Source organism: Lagopus leucura, unplaced genomic scaffold (genome assembly GCF_019238085.1).
Source record: "Lagopus leucura isolate 7727_CA_CO unplaced genomic scaffold, USGS_WTPT01 Super-Scaffold_702, whole genome shotgun sequence".
Taxonomy (NCBI): domain Eukaryota; kingdom Metazoa; phylum Chordata; class Aves; order Galliformes; family Phasianidae; genus Lagopus; species Lagopus leucura.
The window spans coordinates 409562-434053 of NW_024962254.1; the positions used below are offsets into that span (position 1 = coordinate 409562).

The following is a 24492-nucleotide window of genomic DNA, read 5'->3' on the forward strand; positions in this document are numbered from 1 at the left end:
GGCTTTTGGCATACTATGTTCAAATAGTAGCAGCTTGAGAGAATGCAGGGATTTCTAAGGTGTAACTCGATGGTTGAACAAATTACAGTGTTTACTATGTCTAGTAATTCTGTGATTCATTTGGTAGCAAATTTTTTGTGAAGTACCTAAGCAACTTTGGAAATCCGATTGGATATGAGACCTCAACAAATATCCATCTTCATGTGTTTAGATTGGAAATGCAGCACATGATGAATAGAAGCAGTCATTCTTCATGTTGTTTTGGTGTGGTTTTTTTGTTTTTGTTTAATAAATGAGCTAGTTCCAAAAGCAGAGTAAGTCCTCATAAATACGTCCAAATCATCCGAGCTGGTTTCTATGTGAAATTAAAAGTGCTTTATTCTGATTTTTATTTGAATTTTGATGCCTATCAAAAGGCTGATGACAAATCGAGATTAATAAAGAAATAGTTCAGAAGTGCTGTTTGCTATTTGTATTGTTGTTATGGATAACTAACATTTTGAAAATTGATCTTAATGCAGTGTGTACGTGTTTGTGTAACATCTGCTAGCCAAAAGCAACAAACTGTACATGACTGCAATGTTACCTGCAAACAATCATCTGTATTGATTGTATCAACCTACAAAACCCGTTAAGGTTTTTTTTTTTCAATTTTTCTGATTCATTGTGCTCATCACTTAGTTTTAGTTTAATGATTGAAGGGGAAAATGTTTTTAACCTCTTGAAAATGTAGTTTAGACTTACTGAATTATCACATGGTAATGAGTATAAAACCAGTCTAGACACACAATAGAGAGATGATAGGTTCTCATTTTTATTCCAGCCATTCTTAGTTGTTTTTTTTTTTCCTCCCTTGCCACTTGCTTTATTTTCTTCTGTCGTTTAAAAGAATTGTCCATCTTTCAGAATGTGTTGCATCAGTCACAGCAGTTTTAACAAACCTGAATAAGAGTAAACTTGGACGGGCTGAGTTATAGTCCTGCCTTTGTCGCCGATCTGTTGTGACCTCACCCAAGTCACAGCCTGATTGAGCCATTAACTCCTCTGTTCTCTGCTGCCTTGCTTGTCATGTGTGAGTTACAGTCGAATTGCATTACTTCTGAGTTAAGTGCTTCTGGAGCACTTGGCAGAGGTATAGCTTCTAGCATGAAATTACAGGAATAACATTCTTACAAAACTCCAGCAGTGAAAATGAGAAATGAAATGAGCTGTACATAAGAAGAGGAGATAATATTCAGCTGGTTCAATCTGTTTAGTCTTTTGTTATTGTTTTGCGAAAGAGGGTGGATAAAAATACATTTTTATCTTCAGTATTTCTTTGTAATGCACAAAGGTAACAACTGTGTCCTAACGTGCAGGCTGCGTGTGTTTTATTTTTTAATTGAGATGAATACTTCTCTCATCTCCTTCTGAAACTCCTGCCTACTTTCATTGTGATCGATGGCTTTGCATTCATTGCAAGTTTACGAAGTGTACTTTGTGCAGTACTTAAAGCCTGTTGCTAAAAGATATTCATGGTATTCTAGGGATGGAGTTCACCTTTAGGCTTGTTCCGGTCCATAAAGGAAATTGTTTTGAGCCTGTAGATCTGTGCTTAATCATGGTGTTTCAGTGTGCTAAGACTAATCTTTGAAGCTGCAAGCTTTTCTCTTGGTCAGTTTCCCATCTGTGTGTGGGGGCAACCATCAGCCTTCTGCATGACTCTGATGTGTACCTGCCAATGAATTGGTTATGGGCTAATACAGAATGCCATCTTTTGGACACCATTTGCTATGCCACTTGTCCATGTTAATTCCTGCATCTTTACTTTTTGAATGCCTGAATGTTTAGTTGTTAGATTGAGTGTAGTTAGATCCTGATCCTAATTAGAGATTGTCTGCCAACCATGTTTCTTTGTGTTACCAGCAAGAATGCTTTTTGCTATGGCACTGTTTGCTGTCTGTAAGCCACAGGCATATAATACGAGATCTTCAATCTTATTCTGTAGAGGAGCATCAAGTCCTCCCTGTGTATATTTTTACTGAATGTGTTTATCCCTGGCTATTTTGGTAAACATGCACGTTACCTAGTAACTAAGAATTTACGAGGTAGTTAAACTGTGTCTTTCTGCAATGCATATCAGTTTATGCACCTTTTGCCTACTTAGGAAAGTTTCATATGTATTTATGGTCCCTTGATCATGCTGTAGAATGAAATATTTCTTGCTCAGTTGAATGTTGCAGTAATTTGTTTCTACTTGTGCAGTCGGCAGTTGTGGGGATGAATGAAATTCTTTGAGGCTAGACTTGTTTTCTGTAATTGCATGCAAGGTGATGCCTTGCTATTGCACAAAATGCACCAGACTAAACTTGCAAAGTGAGGTTTAAGTATGTTATGAATGAAAGTGGAACATGAGATGATATATTGATGTGAAAAGGAGAAAGGTACTGTAACAAAAAGCATGTTGTAACAAAAAGAATGTGCAGAGGTTGAAATCAGGAAAGACTACAGGAGGATAAACTTCAGCTTTCCAGTAAACAACCAACAACAGCAGTGTAGTATGAAGTTTTAAACTGACGCTATCCTAACTCCCGTGTATGTGCAGTCACATTGGACAAACTTCTAGAGCTAGAATGAAACTCCAGCACTGGCTCTGCATTCTTTCTGTCTTTTAAATGGAGTGAAGCAGCCAAGCAAGGTTTTGGGGGTTATGTTTCTTTTGTTTTCTGGCACTGTAAGTGGGGTCTTCATTAAGGACATAACACATCTGTAATGTGTTGTGGGTTGGTTGTGACCATAAGATATAATTTATTCTGTTTCTTTTTCTTTTATTTGGAAATGTGTGCAAGACTCAGTAAGTTTGAAGTGTTCTGGAAAGCACTGAGAGCCACAAGTAGGGGAAAACATAAATTTAGAAAAGCACTTCTCTTCCAGGTGTCAGCTGCTCAGATGATGATGAAAAGCCTCGCAAAAGACGGCGAACTAATTCTTCCAGTTCTTCCCCTGTTCTCCTGAAAGAAGTCCCGAAGGCAGTGACTCCTGTCACTAAAACTATCACAGTGCCTGTAAGTGGCAGCCCCAAGATGAGTAATATAATGCAGAGCATTGCCAACTCCTTACCGCCACACATGTCGCCAGTGAAAATAACCTTCACTAAGCCCTCAACACAGACAACAAACACAACAACACAGAAGGTATGTGGGGGAAGCTGCCAAATGTTACTTTATTTTGGTTTTATCAGTGAATAAGATGTGATGTTTGACTCTTCCTTTCTGTGAACTGTCTAGCTGTTTGGTTGTTTTTTTTGTTTTTTTTTTTTTTAAGGATTATGCTTGGGATAAGGTAATCCCTCTTTAAAACAAAAAGAAAACCAAACTCGTGTATGAATTTAGTTCACCTGTGTGTGAAAGGACCTGGATTGACGGCTGTGGAGACTGAAGCCCTCTTTTTATCCACAGAACAGGTACAGCACAGGCAGCGGGAGTGCAAGCTTCCCCCAGACTGCCCCACCAATGTGCCTCAACCCTGACCTGAAGGGACCACTTCTAGGGATGAGAGGGGATTCAGTCTCCATGCTCATTCAATTCTTGGCCTCTCTGGTGAGACTGCCAACAAGGTTGCCAGTTAGTACCATTTGTGGTGTTGGGTTTTGTGATATGGACACTGATCCACTGAGAACTTGATCACATAGGCCACTGAACAGCCTTCAGATGGTAACAACTATTGGTCAAAGGTAATCTTTCTTATTTCTATTTTCCTTACTTATAATTATTCTTTGCAGTAGTAGATTTCCAGGAGAGGTGGCATGGACTTTCCCTTGGCATGCCTTTTGTCTAGAGACTACATTCCGGGGGTCTATAAGGCTTGCCACTGGAGCTGATGGAAGACTGGGGAGGGCTTTGTTTTCCTTTTAGTTCTAGCGTGCAGTTTCTCATTCTACATGAACAGCATTGTGGTGATCAGATCAGTTTCATCATCTCAGCTGAGTATGCCTGGGTTCTGTGAGAATGCAGCATGTGGAGGCTTACCCATTTTGAAACTTTTTATTGGACTCAGATTTTATGTGGCTGTTCTACTGCATGACTACTTTCCCATGCTTAACAATGCATTTCAGATCTGTCTGCTTTTTTGTCCTTAAGGTTGAAAAAAGATTAATGCTTCAGACCAAGTTAACTCTTGGCGCAGTTATTAATTAAGGCAGACTTGTGAGAGAGGCAAAAAGAAAAAAGAATTTGGCCTTGATACTGACAGGCTGGTTGTAGGCTGGCTACTGACAAGCATTTGTTTTTTTCCGACTATGAGAGTTTGACACTTGAACTCAAACCTTCACATGGGATAGTCTTGTTAATTGTTTTATTACTCTGGGTTAGCAGAGTTCCCATGTCCTGGGTTTGGAAACTTTAATAACAAGGACAATATAACTGAAGTAACATGCAATAAAGAACTTGCTTTCTGGCCTTTTTCCATTTCCAAGGTCTTTGTTTTCATTTGATTTACTGTTCTTTGACAGTGTTCTTAATCAGTCTCCACCTCGGAAAGACATGCATAGAAATCTGTGAGCGAGCATACATCATTAAACAGAACATCCTGCATTCACTGCAGCAAACACACAACTTGTTTAGAGCCTGACTAACCTACCTAGCCTGCTGCTCTTTTTAGGCTCACCTTTTGTGCAGGAAGATTTTTCTTCGCCCTAACTACCTATGGTGTTACATATGCTTGGTAGTTAAAACTGAAGTGTACTAAACCTGCAAAAGGAAGAGAAAGGACTGTCAGCAGAATCTTTTCTGCAGATGTGCTTTGGCTTCATTCAGATTTGGAAATTTTAGGTCTTAGTTTGCACACTGTGACTTTTGCTAGTCTGCAGCTATGGGAAAATCATTTGTTTCATCAGAGAGCCATAGTAGTGTTTGTGTCTGAGCTTGTCACACTGCCCTCTTTCGTTGGATTTAGGTATACTAAGATACATCACTGGATAAATTTGGTGGGAGAAATCCCACTGTGCAGTTTTAAATTAAATGACAGACTTGTTAGACTCAAATTGGAACTGCACCATTTTAAACAAGTGCAGCTGGTTATGAGTGAAGTTGTTGGGTATGAATGAAATTTTTAGTTTCTACACGCCAGTTTTCAGAATTGTTTTGACATCTCAGTGGGTTGGAGAAAGACTTGCCGTAACAACTAATAATGTCACAGCTCCGATTTCTGGCTTCTCTTCCTGTAAATAAAATCCTCTGTGTAGGACACAGAAGGAATCTAGCTTCAGCTTCTGGCGGTTTGGTTCATTTATTTCTTCAGGAGCTGGGTTTTGATGTTTCTCAAAATAGGGCTGATAGGACTAAATACAGTAAATGTAAGGAATTTATATCTTACTATAACAAAAGCAAAAAAAAAAAAAGCAACTTGCTCTTGTTCACTAGTCAGTCTTTGTGCTGTGGAAAGATATGCAGTTCTGGTGACAAGTTAACATGTAATCACAGGATATCCTGAGTTGGAAGAGACTGAGGATCACTGAGTCCAGCTCCTCGCTCCACCCAAAACCCAAATCCTGTGTCCCTGAGCTCTGGCAGCTCGAGGCCATGGCCACTGTCCTGGGCAGCCTGTTCCATGCCTACCACCCTCTGGTGCAGAACTTTTTCCCCACACTCAGCCTGATCCTTCCCTGGCACATCTCCATGCCATTGAATGTTTGGACATGTTAAAATATAATATTTCAAAGACATAATCGTTGTGATTTAAGTTTCAAAATTTGAAATTTTTTTTTTTTAGATCAGAAGATTCTGCTTGTTATATTTCATGCGGGAAGATCATTAATCATCATTGCATTTCTTCTCCCAGAATTAACACAGCAGAACATAGAGATCCAAATCTGCTTAGTCACAGGACAGCAGTTGATTTTGAGCTGTAATGCGTGACAAGACTTTTCCCCTTGCATGATTAAACAAAGTCATATTATGTAATAACCTCTAACTGATGGTTTTATCTCTTGCTCTGATTGAAGAACAACACTGTTCAGGAGTTGTGATTATATCCAGATGCATCCTGCATGTTCGTACTTAGCTGAGATGTTTAATGCCCTGTTGCACTAGGAATTACTTAGGAAGATTAATATGAGTAATCTTCCTTCATAACCTGCGACTGGTCGTGGTGCTCCTAAATTAGTTATCCTATATGGAATGGAGCTGGCCCTAATATTCAAAAACTATTATTTCTAGTGCCATCTGACTATTGAAGAAACAAAATTAAACTCTGATCACACCTTAGGGTCTTTTCCACATACAAGATTAGTACCAAAATTGAGCTTATGCAGTGTTCAGCATGTGTATTTGGCCACAGCCCAGGAGCAGTTTCAGAAGAGTATTTTGATTAAATTGCGGTTAGACAGAAGGTGAAAATAAGGGTGGCACAGCAAAAACATTCTTCCTGGAGTAAGAAATAAGGAGGTGATGTAGTGGATATGGAAAATTTATGCTTTGGGTGATGGTGAGGTGTGGTAAATGTGCTGTCATTGGTGGAGGTAGTAAAGTTTTGTTTTTCCTCATGTCAAAATGTTTCAAAACTCAGTTAAGTAGCAGGGATCATAAAAGTAGTGGGGAGAAAGGAGAGGCAGAGGCAACCACAGTGGTGAAAATTGCTGTCTTGATTCCATCCATTCCATCAATTCAGAGCAAGATATCAGTAGCGTTGGGAAGTAGTATAAGACCTTCAAATTATTCTGGCCAAGATTTGATTTCCTCCTTATGTACCTCTTTTCTATTTGATTTTGTTCTGTGAAATCATGACTAAGTTTTAAATTTATAGATTTGTAATAAATGATGTGGGGGTGATTGGATTATTGAAACCGTTTCTTGAAGTTCCTGCATGGCAAACTGCATTGTATTTCTGTCCTGTGTGTTTCTATTTCAACGGTGTGTTTGTAAATGCAAGGAGGTAGGAGTAAACAGAATAACACAAACCTCCTTACATAAGTAGTTCCCATCTTAAAAACGTAAGAGATGGGCAGTTTTCTAGGTCAGTTGCATAAGGACAGACCTCTTTCTGTGTATGTCAATGTCAAACCAGAGCATGGCCTTGTAAGTGAAGATCATACTAGGAGTAATGCTTATTGTCTTCAGACAAATGGTTTTCAGGCAGATATGAGCGAATTTATTGTTACTGAGGACTCTAATTAAAACAAATTGTTTCTGAACCTACAACAGATTTTTCACTGATGAAATATTGATTGCTTACATCCTTGTGGATCAAAAATACTTCCCTATTTATGCCCAGTAATTTCCCATTACTGACTCAGCAGCTGTTAGTTGTTGAAGAGAAAAAGACATTTCTTTATTCTCTTTATTGCCATTTCTTGATATTTGTGCTAGATTAGAGAGAATGGTGTTTAAAACTTACTTGAACTCCCTGCTGTTTTGTTCAAAATGGGCTTCTTGAACTCCCTGCTGTTTTGTTCAAAATGGGCTTCAGGCTTCCTGGCTTGGTTAACAGTACTGAGTTCTTAATTCCTCCTGTCTGTTTGCCTTCAAACAAGCAATTGCTATCTAATTAAAATAGAATTATCTCTAAAAAATAAAACAAAACAAAAACCTTCTAAGGAAATGTTTATAACTGTCTTTTCAAACTAAGGGAAATTTTTAATTGCCAGCAAACATGATTCACACTTTTAAATGGTCTTGATAAACGTGTATCCCAGAACTAAATGCTCATACACCAATATGTTACTGAAGTTTTATGCTTTTTGTAAGTGCAAAGAACACATGAATTTCTTCTTTTTTTTTTTTTTTTTTTCCCCTCCTTTCAGGTGATTATAGTAACCACATCTCCAAGCTCTACTTTTGTACCCAACATCCTTTCCAAGTCTCACAACTATGCAGCAGTTACAAAACTTGTTCCAACATCAGTCATCGCCTCAACTACTCAGAAACAACCGGTGGTTATCACTGCTTCTCAGTCCTCTCTGGTCAGCAGTAGCACCAGCAGCAGTAGCTGTTCCACTCCTTCCTGTACTGCAAGTACAATTGCCGTGACTGCTGTGGTATCATCAACGCCATCTGTGGTCATGTCAACGGTAGCACAAGGTATGATGAAAACGTATGTTTAAGAGCTTTTTTGCTGATTGCTTTGAGAACAGCATAGAGATGAGGTTTATGTTTACATATGCGGAGTTCGAAAGAGGAGTTGTTAAAAAACAAACACTCCACTGATGAAATTAATCCAAGGTACTACAGAGGAATTCTTGCTGGACACAGCTCTTTTCCTTCTTCAACCACTGATGTGTAAATTCAGTTATTAAAGAGAATCTGATGAGGCAGTGTGGCAAAGCTTTTAGTTCTGAGGTAAAAAAAAATTTCTTTGGGCATTAAAACATTGCCCCAGAATGAGTGTTTTCAGAGAGCTCTGTCTGATCCACAAAGAATGGGTATTTCCAGTATCATTTGAATACCGTGTTGATTGCTTCTCTTAATGCCTTCACAGAAACATGTAAAGTTCACACCAAGTAAATTAAGCTTATGCTTGACATACTCAGTATTGTAATACTCATGAAGTATTTTAGAATAAAAATATTCTAAAAAAGGCTTATACATTTTATCTTCATATTTTATTGACTTCCAGGTCCTTAATCTTAAGATCTGAGTGAGCCTGAATTTAACACACCTGAGTTGTTGGTTTCTCTTTCCATCTATGCCTGCTAGCATGATTGATTCAACTCTGTGCCTGTTGGCTGTCTCTTTGGGTGGGGAGGTGTGAGTGACCACCACTTGCTGTGCCTGACAGTGACAATTGTTGCGTAGCGTTTCTCTTGGTCTATATTTTCCATTCCATTTTTCAGTCCACAAAATGTTGCTGAGCCAAATCAAGGCTCAGGAGGTATTCTGCAGTCCATATTGCATGCGTTAATCAAATCCTTAAGGTGTGTCAGTAATCTACAGCACACAAGAGCTTACAGCAGCGTTTCGTATTGAACCGTGAATTTTTAATTGGATTTGATCTTGGAAGCGGCAGCTACAATTCAGAAGTGACTGATGCAGGTTAAAGATTCAATGTAATTACGAAAGATAAAACGTTGATGAAACGTTGTGACAAACTGATAATGGCTCCCACCATGGAGAAATGAAATCAGTAAACAAGATCGACTGACCGAGAAAGGGAGAAGCTGATAGGTCATGCAGTGAGAAAAGGGTTGCTTATTTAGATTGTCAGAATTCTAGGTTGCTCTGTTAGTGTTATAGCTGTCTATAACTGTAGAGAAAAAGTAAGAGAGGAGATTAAAGCCTTCTGCTTTAGCACGGGCTTGATTGAAAAGTGCCAGTGTAAGACATGAACTTTGTCTTTCTCAACTCTTTTTGAAGGGTGGATAACAGCAGGACAAGGGGAAATGGTTTGAAGTTGAAGGAGGGAAGATTTAGGTTGGATGTCAGAGGTTGGATGTTGGATTATAGAGAGTGGTGAGGTGCTGGGGTTGTGGATACTCCGTCCATCCTTGGAGGTGTTCAAGGCCAGGTTGGATGGGGCCCTGGGCAGCCTGGTCTGGTATGAAATGTGGAGGTTGGTGGCCCTGCCTGTGGTGGGGAAGTTGGAGATTTCATGATCTTTGAGGTCCCTTCCAACCCTGGCCATTCTGTGATTCTTTTTTGGGGCTTGCGGATGTACAGAGCAGAATTTGAGGTAAAGCCCAAGTTTGCTGGAAATGTTCTGACAGCTCTGCCAGCTGTGCAAGGAAATAACCTAAATGCTTATGCATTCAGGAGATTTTTTTCATCTGACTGCACCACTTTATTACTTGTAAGATTGTTTAACCTTTCATCAGAAAAAAAAGTATGTTCCATACTTTTCTAAATCTCATACCATTACTTGATTCATTTTTGTAAGGCAATTTTTTGTTCACTAATGGATACTTCCTTATAATAATGGATTTGACATTTGTCATTCCTGCGTTCTAGCTTGTTGCAGTCTTGATTTTTATTCACTATAAACATTTTGCTTTATTGAAGATTGAAGATCTGGCTTTGAAAAGATTCATGAAGTTATTTGTACTACAGAAGGTGCAGGAAATAGGCTAGAATTGTGGTCTTCGTGTCAGTTGCCTGAAGATATCCTACTGTCACATTGGAAGCCTGTATAAAGCTCCCTTGACACTGAACAGGGCATTTCTGGCACAAGTACTATTTTTTTTTTTAACCATTCTGTATTTATTTGCATTCTTCAGTAGTAAAGGCAGTTTGAATGAAAGCGTATATGTATAAAGAAATCATACTTTTCTTTCACGTTGCCCTGTTAAATCCCAAACCATCTACTCTTTTGCAGGTGTATCCACATCGGCGATCAAAGTAGCCTCTACCAGACTTCCATCCCCAAAAGGTTTGGTTGGGAATCCAACGCAGATCTTAGCACAGTTCCCCAAGCAGCATCAGCAGTCCCCCAAGCAGCAACTGCACCAAATGCAACAGGCCCAGCAGCAGCAGCCACAGCAGCAGCAACAGCAGCAGCAGCCACAGCAGCAACAACAGCAGCAGCCACAGCAACAACAGGTGGCACAGTCTTCTGTAGCTCAACAGCAGCCCCAGCAATCTCAGTTTCCACCTGGCATCAAGCCCACCATTCAGATCAAACAGGAATCAGGTAGTTGGAGTTAATCTTGAGTTATATTGCCAACTGTGATCTACCCCCAAACCTCAAGAAAGCAGGGGCCAGATTCTATCCCAAACGTAGAGAGGGAGCTGTGAAGGCGTAGCTGCTTAAGGACAGTGTTTCAAAATTAAATAATAGAGAAGAATGATATTATGTTGTCAGCTAACAATAATTGAAGAATTTGGTTCTGCCATTCTTGTTTGGTTCAGGTATTGCAGACCATACTTTAGGAGTAAGTATTTTATCATTAGACATTGAAAGGTATGTAAATATCTTGAAAAGTAACTTAGTTGAAACACGAAGACACCGATTTTCTGAAGATCCAGGAGCTGTTCAGCTGTATCAACTGAAGGAAAAAAAAATTAATCCTTGTTTCAATTCTTTTTTGTGGTCCAGAAATTGAGATCTATTTTTGAGGTACTTGTCACAGCAAAAATACAATTAGATCTGAGTCTGGGAATTGATCTTAATTCTTTTTGTAATGTTGACTCGTTCAGTTGACTTTGGGCAAGTTGCATAATCTTTCTTCCTTGGCTTCACTTTACTGTAAAATAAGAAGTAATGCTTGCAAAGTTACCAAATTCTAAAACAAAAAGTGCTATAAAAGTGCAAAGTATTTTTAAATCCATGTTTTATATTAATAATGTGATTGGTAAAATTATTATTTTGTTTGTACTGTTTAGTTAAAAAAAAAAAAAAAAAATTAAAACAGGCTATGGAATGAAGAAACAAACAAACCTACCCCTGTCCTTTAATAAACTTCTTGGATTACACCACCTCTGCCTAGGAAAAAATGCCCTGTAATGAAGACAAATACGACACCTCCATCCTCCAATTACTAAACAGCGCTTCATCAATAAGAGCTTCACTCTGTGCCTTTTACTGTGGCTTTGGGCTCAGAGTGCTTTTTAGTTTAAATTTCTTTGGAAATGCCATTTGATTCTCAACCTATTTTCTCTGGCAGATGTGAGCTGATTTTCGTGAGGGCTTGGCTTTTTATCCAGTGTTGTGTCTGGATGATTCAAAGGCTTCAGTTTTTCCTTCCTGATTTGGAGCTTACATACTCTGTACTGTACTTATAGTCGATGCAGAAGAAGCAAACATCTCTGGAGGATGTTTCATGGCCTGAAAATTGCTCACCTACAAACCTTTGTGTACAAATAGAAATGCCTACATTTGGGTGGGATTAATTTAGGCTGGGTGTTTTGTAGCACTTAACCAACACAGTGGAATCTCAACACAGAACTTGACCACCTGAGAAACGTGCAGCCTGGATAACTTTTGAGCAGACAGCAGGGACCTTTTGGTTTGCAACTGAGAAGTGAATCTCACACATCTCCCATTCCTCTTCGATAACTTAGTGAAAGTGAGCAAAATTATTGCCATAATGAGGTGTCCCCATCCTTGCTACTTCTACTCAGAGTTTGTTTCAGCCCAATTCCTTTTAATGTCAAGATAACCAATAACTCGAGAGATGATACTTTACTTAAAGCAACCTTCTATAGCCAATGTTACATTAGTTCCTTACACCCAGCTGAACTGATTGTGCAGGAAGCTTTTTTATGTGTTCACAAGGATGGAATTCAGCTGGGCTGTTTAAGACATTAAAACTTAACAGATTAAATTTATGGATTGCTACTTCCTATTTAGATGCTTAACGGTACATGAAACAATTTGGTATTGGTTGTAACCTGTTGGCCTGGGAAATGTGTTCTAGTTTTTGAGTCATGAACTTGAAAAGATTAAAAATCAATGAAATAAATCAGTGATAGAATGTAATCCTGTGACTCAATGGGAGTCGCTAGGAATTGAAACAGGCACATGAAAGCAAAGGTGATGAATATCTTATTTGCAAAGAAATCTAAAAATAATAATAATAACAACCAAACCCAACAAAAAAAAAATCACAAAACAATAAGCAAACAATTAAAGAAAACAGCCCAACAAAAAAAGAAAAGTATTTTCACAATCAAGAATAAATGGGCTCAGAATAGAAGCCTTGTGAGGCTACCTGCCCACTAGGGCTCAGTCTGAGAAAGCATTTTCAGGAAGTAACTTTTCGTGCCTGTATTTTAACAGTAACCTTTCTCCTTTCCTAGGTGTTAAAATAATCACTCAACAGGTGCAGCTCAGTAAAATCCTTCCCAAACCAGTTACAGCGGCATTGCCCAGCAGTAGCAATTCACCTATTATGGTGGTTAGCAGTAATGGGACTGTCATGACAACTAAACTGGTCACTACTCCCTCTGGTAAGTTATGATTTTGAGAAGGGAAGGGAGGGTAAACCCAGGCATGCAGGCAGCAAAACATGGCTTGCTAGGGGGAAAAAGGTCACTTCTCTCTTGTAAACAGTGAGCACAACATCACATTCACAGACCTGGATCATTATGCTAGATAAGGATTTTAGCTCTTTCATTCCTCTTGTGATCTCTTTGCATTAATGCAGAAAACAATGAAAATTCCATCCTCATTGAGTTGATTTAAATATATATATATATTTCTATATGTATATATATGTTGTTTTGGTTTTGTTTGTTTTTTTTTTTTTTGCAATATGCTGATACTTTGCACTTCTGTAGCACCTTACATTAGACAATTTACATTAGTGTGTTTCTTTTTTTTTTAGGTGTCTCAAGTAGGTAGGTCATCATCATTTCTGTTTTAGACACATGGCGTTTAAAAGACAGATATCTTGCTCATAGTCTTGCCAAAAAACTGAATTTTAAAATCCCATTTATTTATTTTTTTTTCTAGAGATCTAATTGTATTTGTGTTTTCTTATTCATGGAAGATCAGCAATAATGCAGATGGTGCAAGTTACAATCTTGTATGAGGAAAATGTGCAAAGGAGCTCTATCCCAGTTTTCTGAATCTTTAGCATGAGCTGGGATTATTAGCTTATGCTGATAGTTAATGATACCTCAAGAAGAAACAAAAGCCTATAACTCCTGCTTCACACAAACATTTCCAAGCATATAAAAAAGAATTAACAGTTTTGCAGTTCTTTTAATTTGTATAACCTTGTTCTGCTCTCTTAGATTTGAACATATGGCTTTCTTGGTAAAGCAAGTTGGTTTTCTCTATGATGTTTAGCAATTAATGTCTGTAGCAAATTATTGGCAGCAGCACAAGCAGAACGGAGTTGTGTTCATAGTCTAGCTATTGACTCCTGTTATTATTTTGAGCATGTTCTTCTGTGCACTCTCACCTCATTCTGTTCTGAGTAGGTGGAGGAAAATAGGATTTAGCTAAACACTATATCTATGCAATTGTATTATCACTGTAAATTACACTTGGGTCTAAATATATCTCTGAGAGAAGTAATTACTCATGTTCTTAAATGATTTGTCTCTTGGGCAAAATGGGAGTTCAGGCCTCCTTCAGGAGGAACAGGAATCAGTTCTCATGGTTTTATCAAAGAACTAATTCTTGGGGCTCTAGCAGAGTAAATGGCAAAATTCAGGTAGAACCTGTGCACGTATTGAAAAGTAAAATTTTGGGAACAAGGACACAAGTCAAAATGTGTCAGTCGTAGAGCATGTAGTGCAGTATTTCACAAAACTCTTTATGCTGATTTAAAGATGGCATGTATATTGCCAATATGTCGCTTTGCATGTTTAGAAACTACCTATAGGTTCACAAGGAGTTGCAATAAATTGCAGTCCAGGGTCTCTCTGAATACAGTCTAGTGCTTTTCTTTTAATATAACTTTTTTTTTTTCCCCCCTCACCTTACAATTAATAGGGAATTATGTTTTAACAGAGAACTTCTGCTGTTTTTGTCTTTTGTTCTTTAACACAGGAACTCAAGCAACGTACACACGGCCGACGGTCAGCCCCTCTATAGGGGCTCGGATGGCTGGAACTCCAGGGGCTGCAACTTATGTGAAAACCACGAGTGGTAGCATCATTACAGTAGTACCAAAATCACTGGCTACTCTGGGAGGCAAGATTATCAGCAGTAATATTGTTTCTGGTAGGCATCTGAGTTGGTTTTGTTTGTTTTTTTTCAGTATATTAGGACTGAATTCACAAGCAAGTTCATATTTGCTCAGATTGTTCATGGCTTTTCTGTGGATTGCATGCTTAAATAATGTATAGGGCTTTTATTGGGGGGGTTAACTCAGAAGAAAAGTAGCTGGAAGTGAAGATATAAATAGCAGGTAGAAGGTATGGATTCTTTTGTACCTAGGTTACTCAACAGCTCATGCTGCTGGTTCTTAGCAGAAACCCAAAGTACCACCAGCCAGATCCTGGCACTGAAAGGCACAGCAGAGGCTGGGGTAAAGCCATGCTGGAGTGTAGTCTGGTAGACATGCCTCAATTTTTTTTTAATCCTAATTTCTGCAAAATCTTATTTAGGGCTAATACGGTAACTTCTTTATCCTGTTGCAGGTATGATGGGTTCTTAAGGAGATTTCTAGATAGACTAACGAGTTCATAAACAAAAGAGAATATTATTGTTCTCCAGAGCAGCAGACTATGCAGGGAAGCCCTTACTTGATCTTGGTGAGGATTATACCAGTTTGTCCTGATGTTACACAAGTTTAAAAACTATATCTGCCTTTTTATATATACTTTTTTATTTCATGTTCTTTTCCTTTTCTGCTAATGGAGCAGCCAGCTAGAGCCTTCCTAAGCTAAGAAAATAATGGTTGTGTCTCAGCAAATCTTCCCTATCTCCGAATTAGTACAATTATTGATCTGAACTATATAGTGAGGCATCTGCAGGCATGACGAGTGGGTAGAAGGTAATGAGAGGAATTCTTGGGATTGCAGCTGTGATGACTGAGCAGTATTTTCTGCAGAGGGAAAATGGTAGGGGTGGTTAAAAACAAAAAAAGGCTGTCTGAGTAGATTTGAAATGGCAGTCTGATAACATTAATGACATAAGTATCAGTGTGTGTACCATTGTAGATTGTGGAGGGTGGTCCAGCATTGCCTGCTGTGCAGGTTGATGCAGGGAATGGATCTTAGTACATACAGGGAGAGGGAGAGAAATAACCAACACAGCTCTTGGAAATAAATAAAAATGGTTAGGAGCTCAACTTTCAAGAACCAGTTTTAAAACAATAGCATACTTTTCTTAATTTTCATTTTTCCTTCAATCTACTATTAGTCACTTACATTGCAGCAGCTCAGTTCTAGAAAGAGATGGCTATTATTGAAACACACGGGTTCTTCTGCCTAAGTTATCTGTTTGAGTTCTGAAGTCATCTAAGTCAACTCTTATCTGTGCATGTAGGACCTTGACTTGAGTATCAGTATTGCCCTTATCTCCGCTAACTCTAGCTTTTGAGAAGTTAGATGTATTATCCTGAGAAACTTGCATTAGTCTTTTCTGTAATTCATGAGAAGAAGCTATCTGTTCTAATGCAGAATGAACTGCTCTTGTTCAGCACATGCCTGTTTTGCCTATAGATGAAAGATTCATAGAGCAAGCAGTTGATCTTTATATGTGGAATTGGGAGGCATAAATTCCCATTCCAGATGCTTTCTTTGTTGTGCTGTAAGATTTAAATACAGTTATTTCTATGCAGCCAACTTCTAAACCAAAAGGAAATATATGTGGGATAAACTTCACGTTCCTTCTTTTCTCATTAAAATGTAGGAACTACAACCAAAATCACTACAATTCCAATGACATCCAAACCCAATGTGATTGTTGTGCAAAAGACTACTGGAAAAGGAACCACAATTCAAGGGCTTCCTGGAAAAAATGTTGTCACAACGTTGTTAAATGCTGGGGTAAGTAAGACTTTAGAGTTAAAAGATCTATGGCCAAATGACAGATTGTGCTAGCTGCTGTGCTCTTTCTGCTAAAGTCCCAATTAAAAGCCAGTTTTGCATGAGCTTCGTAGCAGATACAGCATGCCTTAATTTCAAGGATGTTAGAAGAAAAAAATATGTTTTGCAGGTTATTAAAGATATTTAAAACAAGCTGGGATTGTTCCCAAAGTTAAGTAATGATTCACCCTTTTTTCCACTTGTTTTGTAACCCTGAAGAATTAAGCAGAAGTAGACTCTCAATCTGTTAATGCTCTAATGAGAGCCTTAGACGTGTTACAAGCTTTCATTTCTGTGTCTCTTTTGGGCAGAAATAAGCTGTTCCTTTACAGTAAAGGTACCACATTTGATTTCCTGTTCCTGAGTACTATTAGTTCTTGAATAACATGATGTGTAGTAAAAACAGAATCAAGTTTCCAGATGCAGCTGGATTTTCCTTCATATATTATGAACCTGCTTTTCATTCATAGCTAGAACTGTGAGATTGAATGCTTTAATCGCATTATCTTTTAAAGTTTACTTGGCTAGCTGAGCAGGAATCTTTTTGAAACTTTTCAGGACATGTTTTTTGAAAATTTCAACTTTTCTGGCTTAAACAAGAACAAAACCTATGTTCTTAAACAAGAACAAAGCTATGTTTTCATGCAGATAGGAATCTCATGATGTTACACAATAGGAGACACCAGACTGTGGTATTTCAGAAAAAAAAAACAAAAAGTATGGTTGTTGGAGTTTCCATCTACTTGGTGGGAATGTGTAGAAGTACTGAGAGAACTGGCAACTAACATGGTTCCTCATGTAGTTTCTTACTGTGCAGAACTAAAAAAGCATGTTCAATTTCCTTGCTGTTCTTAAGCTATCAGGAGTTTAGTTACATGTCAGCAATATCTCAAAATCAAATGTTTCCCATGGAACAGCTGTGAAAATGCATCTTTAAAATAAAGGAACTTTTAGTTTAAAAACAAACAAACCAAAAAAAAACCCACCCAGATATAATTAATATCTTGGGCAGGAGGATAACGCAGATTTATATTTATGTCATTTATTTATAGTTTTCCAATTCGAATTTCATAGATGTTGTGCCAAAATTAGTGTTGGTAGAAATAAGAGGCTTTAAATAAACATTTGCAAATGATCTGAGGAAAGTTCCAGCTTAGGTGAATTCTTTGGAGCAACTTCAAGAAATTTGTCAGTGTCATTTAGTTACTCTTTGCTCAACCCTTCAGAGCAGTTCTAAAGATAAAGTAATGGAAAAGAGGATTTTGGTATTTTTTCCATTCAAAGCCGTAGGGTTTTTGAAGTCTTGGATGTACTTTGTATTAAATACATCTAGTTCTAACAGCAGTAGGTTGATTCTGTGGTATACACACTCACCAATAACTGTGTATTTTTTTAGAGAAGCGGGTCTCTCTGAAGAACTTCACTCAGTTAACCTGTAAACTTTGACTTCTCTACAGGGGGAGAAAACTGTTCAGGCAGTGCCAGCAGGAGCAAAACCTGCTATCATCACTGCCACGAGACCCATCACAAAAATGATTGTTACACAGCCAAAAGGAATAGGGTCCACGGTCCAGCCAGCCACCAAAATCATCCCAACTAAAATTGTTTATGGTCAGCAAGGGAAAACGCAGGTACAGTGAGGACCCATTTCTGTTTTGAAATGTACCCCTAAATTTTAATGGGAAATAGATCATTTTTCACTGTGTTGCCACAACTATTGCGAGATTAATATATGCGGAATGTGTCTATGGGGAATGAGACTTAAGGAAGTTATGAGGTGGCCTTGATTCTGGCTTCTTGAGCACAGTGTTGGCATTTGTTAGCTATTCTTGGAGGCATAGAATAAGTTGAAAAGAATTATTAAGCCTGTTACATAGCTGAAATTTAAGATGTCTGGTCATGGCTCTGGAGGCCTCTTTTAAGTCTTAAAGCTAATGACTAGATCATTAAAAGTAAAGATGTGGAGACAGAACATAGGTCATGTGTCAAATGAGAGAATTTTATTGAAGCTGTTCTATCATTGATGTATTTTCACATTTCCCCTACAGTCTTGTATTGTTGGCAGGGCTGTAGACAGAGAATCTGGCTTTTGTCTGGATGCTCCCAGTTTCAACTTTTTTCTCTGGTTGCTTTTTGTATATGAAAGTGCTAAAAGCAGGTGTAATATTTTGTGTGTCTTGAGCATTCTAGGCTATCGTGGGCTAAGGAAGAGAGGTGTTTGTCCTTACCAATGCAGTGCATGTTCCAGCTCACTTACCTAGCTTTCTCTTGTCCACATCACTGTGTCCAGCTGTGAAGAATGACTGCTTAGTGCTTTATTAAGTGCTCAAAATTACTGAGAAGTACATTCTTGTGCAGTGCCATTTACTGGGACTTCATGGTTTAACAATCAGAGTTGCTGAATTTGCAGGTAGACTGCTTTTAGCAAGCTATCAATATTGTCTAAGTCTTGTACGTAGATCTCTTTTAGTGGCACACTGTTCTCTAATTGCTCAGATCTGTTTTCATGAGTGCTCTTACTGTATGCAATCTGTCTTTCTAACCAGGTTCTCATAAAACCAAAGCCAGTGACATTTCAAGCAACAGTTGTGAGTGAACAAACTAGGCAGTTGGTAACTGAAACATTACAGCAGGCGTCAAGGGTAGCGGAGACAGGAAATTCATCTCTTCCAGAAGTGAAAGAAGAACCACAAAGCTACACTGATAGCAGCTCTTCTTCTACAGAGTCCTCACAGAGCTCCCAAGGTATGCATCAGTGTTCCCTAAAATAGGAGTGGAGTTTCTCCCAAGCATGCTGATTAGTTTCACATAACTCTGTGCATCTCTTCAGCAAAGTTCTTCATCTAGTCTGCTGTCGCTGAGTGTCGTTGTCACTTCCCTTATGGATATATTCCTCTTGTATGAGCTATTTAATAGATACATAATTATCCTTTGTGAAAAATAGAAATAATATTTACTTGCTGGGCTCTTATACTTGGTTGTGAAGACAGTGTAGCCACCCTCCTTCAAGCTCTGATACAGATGCAGCTTCTCATGTGAAAGAATAGGATAAATAATAAATGTATTTATAAAGTAACTAACACTCAACTTTTTGTCTGAAGTGACCGTAGAGTGTATCATTACACTAAATAAAAAGAAATATCTCTCAGTAAAACGCACTTATTTATCAATCAGTAACCTTTTGTGTATAGTACTGTAACTTTTGGTTTATACTGTCATTTTCAATAAAGTTTTTTTTTTAAAAAAAGACTGAAACTTAAAAGATAGGCAGTGCAAATTCAAAATGCTGAATGCACGTTGATAAACTGAACTATGAAAACCTTCAAGGTGAATTCAGCATGCAAAGAGAGATGCTGAACTTTGATTTATCAAAGCTTTGGTGAAGAACTAAGATCTTAGTAACTTGATAACATCAATTGTGTTTTACTTTGGGTCACTTGTAATTAAAGCTAAACAAAAGCATTGCAGTATGAGACTTTGCATCCTATTAAAAGTTCAGAACGAAAGAATAATGGTTAATGTAGTTTAATTTTGAGCCCAACTGTTCTTTCAAGCAAGATGTTGGACAAGAGACCTCCAACCCACTTGGTTCCATGATGACTTCATGTGTCTTATGGGTTTTTTTTGTCAACAGATTCTCAGCCTGTAGTCCATGTGATTGCTTCCAGAAGTCAAGATTGGTCAGAACATGAAATAGCTGTGGACACCAGCCCTACAATAATTTACCAGGATGTATCCAGTGAATCTCAGTCGGCTACTTCCACGATAAAAGCTTTGCTAGAACTTCAGCAGACAACAGGTGTGGAAATGCATGTGGTTGGTTAGGATTACTTCAGAGCACTGAGCTGCTATTTGCTTAAGCAGCAGTTTGTTATAAATTTTGTAATTGAAAAGTACCTACCTTAAATCAACTAGTTTTGTTTCATTTCTACACTATAAAAGCTCTTTTGAAACAATTATGTAACATGCATAATGTATTAAAACTATTGCTTTTATACTGGAGATCTGTTTTAATGCATCCTGCTTTGCTTTTCTTTGAAAGCAGTGAAGGAGAAGTTAGAATCAAAGCCAAGGCAGCCTACGATTGACTTGAGCCAAATGGCTGTCCCAATACAGATGACCCAAGAAAAGAGACACTCTCCAGAAAGCCCTTCAATTGCTGTAGTAGAATCAGAATTAGTTGCTGAATATATCACAACTGGTAAGTGACTCAGACAGTTGATTGTGATTTTGTAATTGAAGTCTTGGGACTTTATTTTGGAGTTTTCTTACAGTGGAGTTTTCTTCCACTTGTATTTTGTGTGAAGAAACGAGTGTTTTCTTCCACTACTAAGACTCTATGCAGAGAGGGGCAGAAAATGCATCTGCTTTTCTGGAACATGCTTTTAGTTGAAACAAATGGTTCTTGCTTCAAGGCATTATAATTAAAGAGACATTCTGTCCTCTGATTAGATGGTGAGGAAACACTGCCCTTCTTGTCTTTAAGGAAAACGTCTAGTAACAAAGAAGTAGAAAATGAAGTTACAGGAACTACACTTATTTTTTACTTCATCCATACTGGCAAAATCCTACTTGCTTACAAGCACAAAGTATGTTGTTTTGGCCAGGTGTGCTTTTGGCTTCCTAACGCAGTTCCCAGCTTCTTCATTTGCCGGAATGATTTGAACTGCTAAATTTGCACTTCTTACAGAAATGGTTTAAACTGAAATTATATTTGGGAGACAACTCTTACCTTCTGTATTTTATTTTTTTAACACTTGAATCCTCCTATCTGGATGTCATTTTTGTCTTAGCCCATGACTCCCTTCCATTGGTCAACTCTAATTATGTCATGTCTCTCTGGATGCTCTCTGCTACCTTAAGAATCCTCCTTATGAGCCAGCTTCACACATGAGGATCAAATTACTTGATTGAATTTCTTAAGTCCACATTGTTGGTCTACTTACTGTATTTGGAAAACGAAAACGTGAAAATATGCATTGAGGGAGTGAAATAAGTATGTGTCTGTAACTTCTGTACTGTTAAATGTCCAATCTGATTTCTTTTCATTTTTCATTTTCCTGTCCGACATTCCTTTCCTTGCTTCCGTCCCTTCTGTATTCTAAATTTAAGTTATGTGAAATTGGGGATGGAGGGGCTTATTGTTACTCTAAAATAATACTTGATGTGTCTGGCTTTGGTTTTGAATGTTTGACTCATTCTCCCTTGGATCCGTTTTCAATCGAGCTCTGAAGTACAATAAATAATGTTCAGCTGCTCTCCAGTCACCAAGTCAGTCATGCTCACTGACATAGATGCCATGCATTGTGTTTGTATTCAAAGTTCTGTTTGTTACTGGGTCTTACTGCAAGAGCTGATGTAAACTAGGACCCTTTGGGGGCTGGGAGGAGAGAAAGTCAGTATCTCTGTAGAGACTTCGTCATATGGAGTACAAAAGCTGAAAGCTTCCCTGAACAATTAATGCTTAAAGTAGTGTTTTTTGGTAAAGCTTGAGATGATTTACAGGAATCTGCCAGGGAAATGCAGGCCACAATGGGCTGACTGTCAGCAGTCTCTGCTACGGCACAAAACCAGTTACTTTGCTCTTACATTTTTGTCCCTTTCCCTTCACCCAGTTTAACTGCACACAAACAGGGAATGCAGGTAATTCAGAGTTTCCTTCTGTTTTAATTTCTGCTTCTCAGGATTCACCATAATCCATACAGTTGTATTTTCTGCTAGAAAATTCAGTAGTAAGATAGTCTGCAAGATGTAATTGACTGTGGAATCTCCTGCATGCGCTTTGACCAAAGGATTTAGGTGCACTTTTATCTGTATGGGAGCTGGGATTCAAAGCGTACTTCCTGGTGAGGACAAGGGAGCAGTTCATGCATCTTAGTGTCACCGTTTTCTGTCTGTCTGCAGACTCAGGAAGACAACACTGTCTTGGTTCACATTCGGAAGAATATCTACACAACCACATAGGTTAGAAACTTTACTTTTAAATGAAGCTTTGAATTGGGCAGGAACTGTTGGGGGATATCCATAATGGATCTAGCACAGCATGCAAGCTGGTATCGATATCATCCAACTCCTTTCCTGGAATGGGAAAGTAAAATTGTCATAATAATTCAAAATTTGACTTTCCTTCTAACTTTCAGCAAGGTCGCTGGTGTCTTTTAATTTTCAGTTATAGTATAACTGAATATAAACTTTGCTTTTTCTCCTCCAGTTATTCAGTATTGCATGACCAAAACGTTAATGAGAGCAAGTATTTACGTGTTGATATGGATAGGCATGGAATTTGGGTTTACGTCTTATCAGTGACTGCAATATGGAATGATTGATGTTTTATTTTTTTGAATTGCCAAGGGAATCATTTCTCTGTCAATCCACTCTTTAATTATGGAGCTATAACCATTGCTCTGTAACTTATGGTTGTGTCTGTTCTAACAGACCCTTGACAAGGTCTCTAATTTTAGTCTGTGATTTCTGATCAGACTTGTTTGTTTTCTTAATAATACCTGAGCATTTTCTAATGGCTAATCTTGCAAATTTAGCTTGTACTTGAGAGAGTATTTGTTGTGATTTAACCGTGATAGAAATTCAGTGAGCAGGGGTTGCTGTTCTTAATTGCAGTCAGTTGTGCAGGTGCTTTTGGCACCTGTTAAGGTGACAGAATAATTTGTGCTCTGTGGTGTTGTGTAGTGTGGGTTATATAAGAAGAACCCAGCTGAAAACAGTACAAATTCCGTTTGCAAAGTTGGTGTGTTGGGAAAATGAGTCCAGAGGAGATTTGGACCAACTGTGATGACTTAGGAAACAGAGTCAAAAGCAAAGTCCCTGAGATGCTATTTTAAGAGGCTTCTCGGAATAGATCTGCACTTAAAAGTTGAAGCTGTCATACAATCAAATATATTTTGTACTCGGCTCTTTTTCACTCATGCTTTCAGCTGAAGGATAAATACAAAGCAAATAGTTGAAGTTACTGCAGTTAGTTCTGGAGAAGTGCCACTGACCTCTTTACTTTCAGTTAGTCATCGGTCCCAACCCCACCAGCAGTCATCCCAGCCCCAGAGGACTCTGCTGCAGCACGTGGCTCAGTCACAGACAGCAACGCAGACTTCTGTTGTGGTGAAATCTATCCCCGCATCCTCCACAGGCGCAATTACCCATATCATGCAGCAGGTTGTACCCTTTCTTTTGCAAACAGTCTGTAAAACAGCAGTAGGTTATGTGAATGATGCAGGAGCAGGGTTTCTTCTGAATGAGTGTGTTGCTGTCATTGGAAATGCTAAGTGTGAGGGCAAACGAGTAACTGAGTTCAGCGTTGCCTGCTTTGATGGGGGAGGATGGTGGGCTAAAAAGGAAGACTTGAGAGTGTTAAAAGAGATATTCACAGTCACTGTGGAGAAGTCTTTCCCAGATTAGTTTTTGCCGTCTATGTCATCTTCTTGAGAGCAACCAGGTGCTTTTTTCCATATTGTTGTGTTGTAGGGGTCAGCATTCCAGATTATATTGGCATTAGAGTAGAAAAATCAGCAACCTCAGCTGTGGAACAGGACAATGTTGTGTTAGGGTTATAAATCCTCTTCAAAGAACAGATTTTCACTGGTGTTTGAGTAAGCTGCTTCATCCTGCTGAAGTCACTTAATAGTATGCTTATGCAATGGTACAGAAAGTATAGTAACATAGGTCTCTTGCTCCCTCAAAAAAATCCAATCAACTTCCATGAAATGCATGAGAAAAGCTGTAGTAAAATTTTGAGAAGGAAAAGAGAATCTGTGCTGAAATGGGATGGGTAGTAGGTATAGAGAATTATAGAAATCTTGGAATTGCTTGAGTTGGAAGGGATCATTAAAGGCCATCTAGTCCAAATCCCCTGCACTGAACAGGGACACCTAACAGCTCCGTCAGGTGTTCAGAGCCTCATCCAGCCTGACCTTGAGCATCACCAGGGGACAGGGTACCACCACCTCTCTGGGCATCTTTGGGAGCTGCAGCAGAAAAGATGGAAGGGATGACTAGATTTTCAAGAGGCACAGTAAGAAGTTGTGTAGATAGGCTCTGTGGGTTTTAATGAGAAGTTAGTGATTGAACCACCTCTTTGTCGCTACTCTCT

General features: G+C 38.5%; 1 protein-coding gene across 1 annotated transcript in view; it reads left to right on the top strand.

The window, feature by feature from the left end:
• EMSY (EMSY transcriptional repressor, BRCA2 interacting) overlaps nucleotides 1–24492 on the top strand; it is a 39043-nt gene that overhangs the window by 9205 nt on the left and 5346 nt on the right. The window contains 11 exon segments of the mRNA XM_042862525.1: nucleotides 2914–3173; nucleotides 7778–8054; nucleotides 10282–10596; nucleotides 12705–12854; nucleotides 14407–14580; nucleotides 16216–16352; nucleotides 17849–18022; nucleotides 18938–19136; nucleotides 20026–20190; nucleotides 20437–20592; nucleotides 23404–23558. Of these exon segments, the coding sequence (XP_042718459.1) occupies nucleotides 2914–3173; nucleotides 7778–8054; nucleotides 10282–10596; nucleotides 12705–12854; nucleotides 14407–14580; nucleotides 16216–16352; nucleotides 17849–18022; nucleotides 18938–19136; nucleotides 20026–20190; nucleotides 20437–20592; nucleotides 23404–23558 (2162 nt within the window).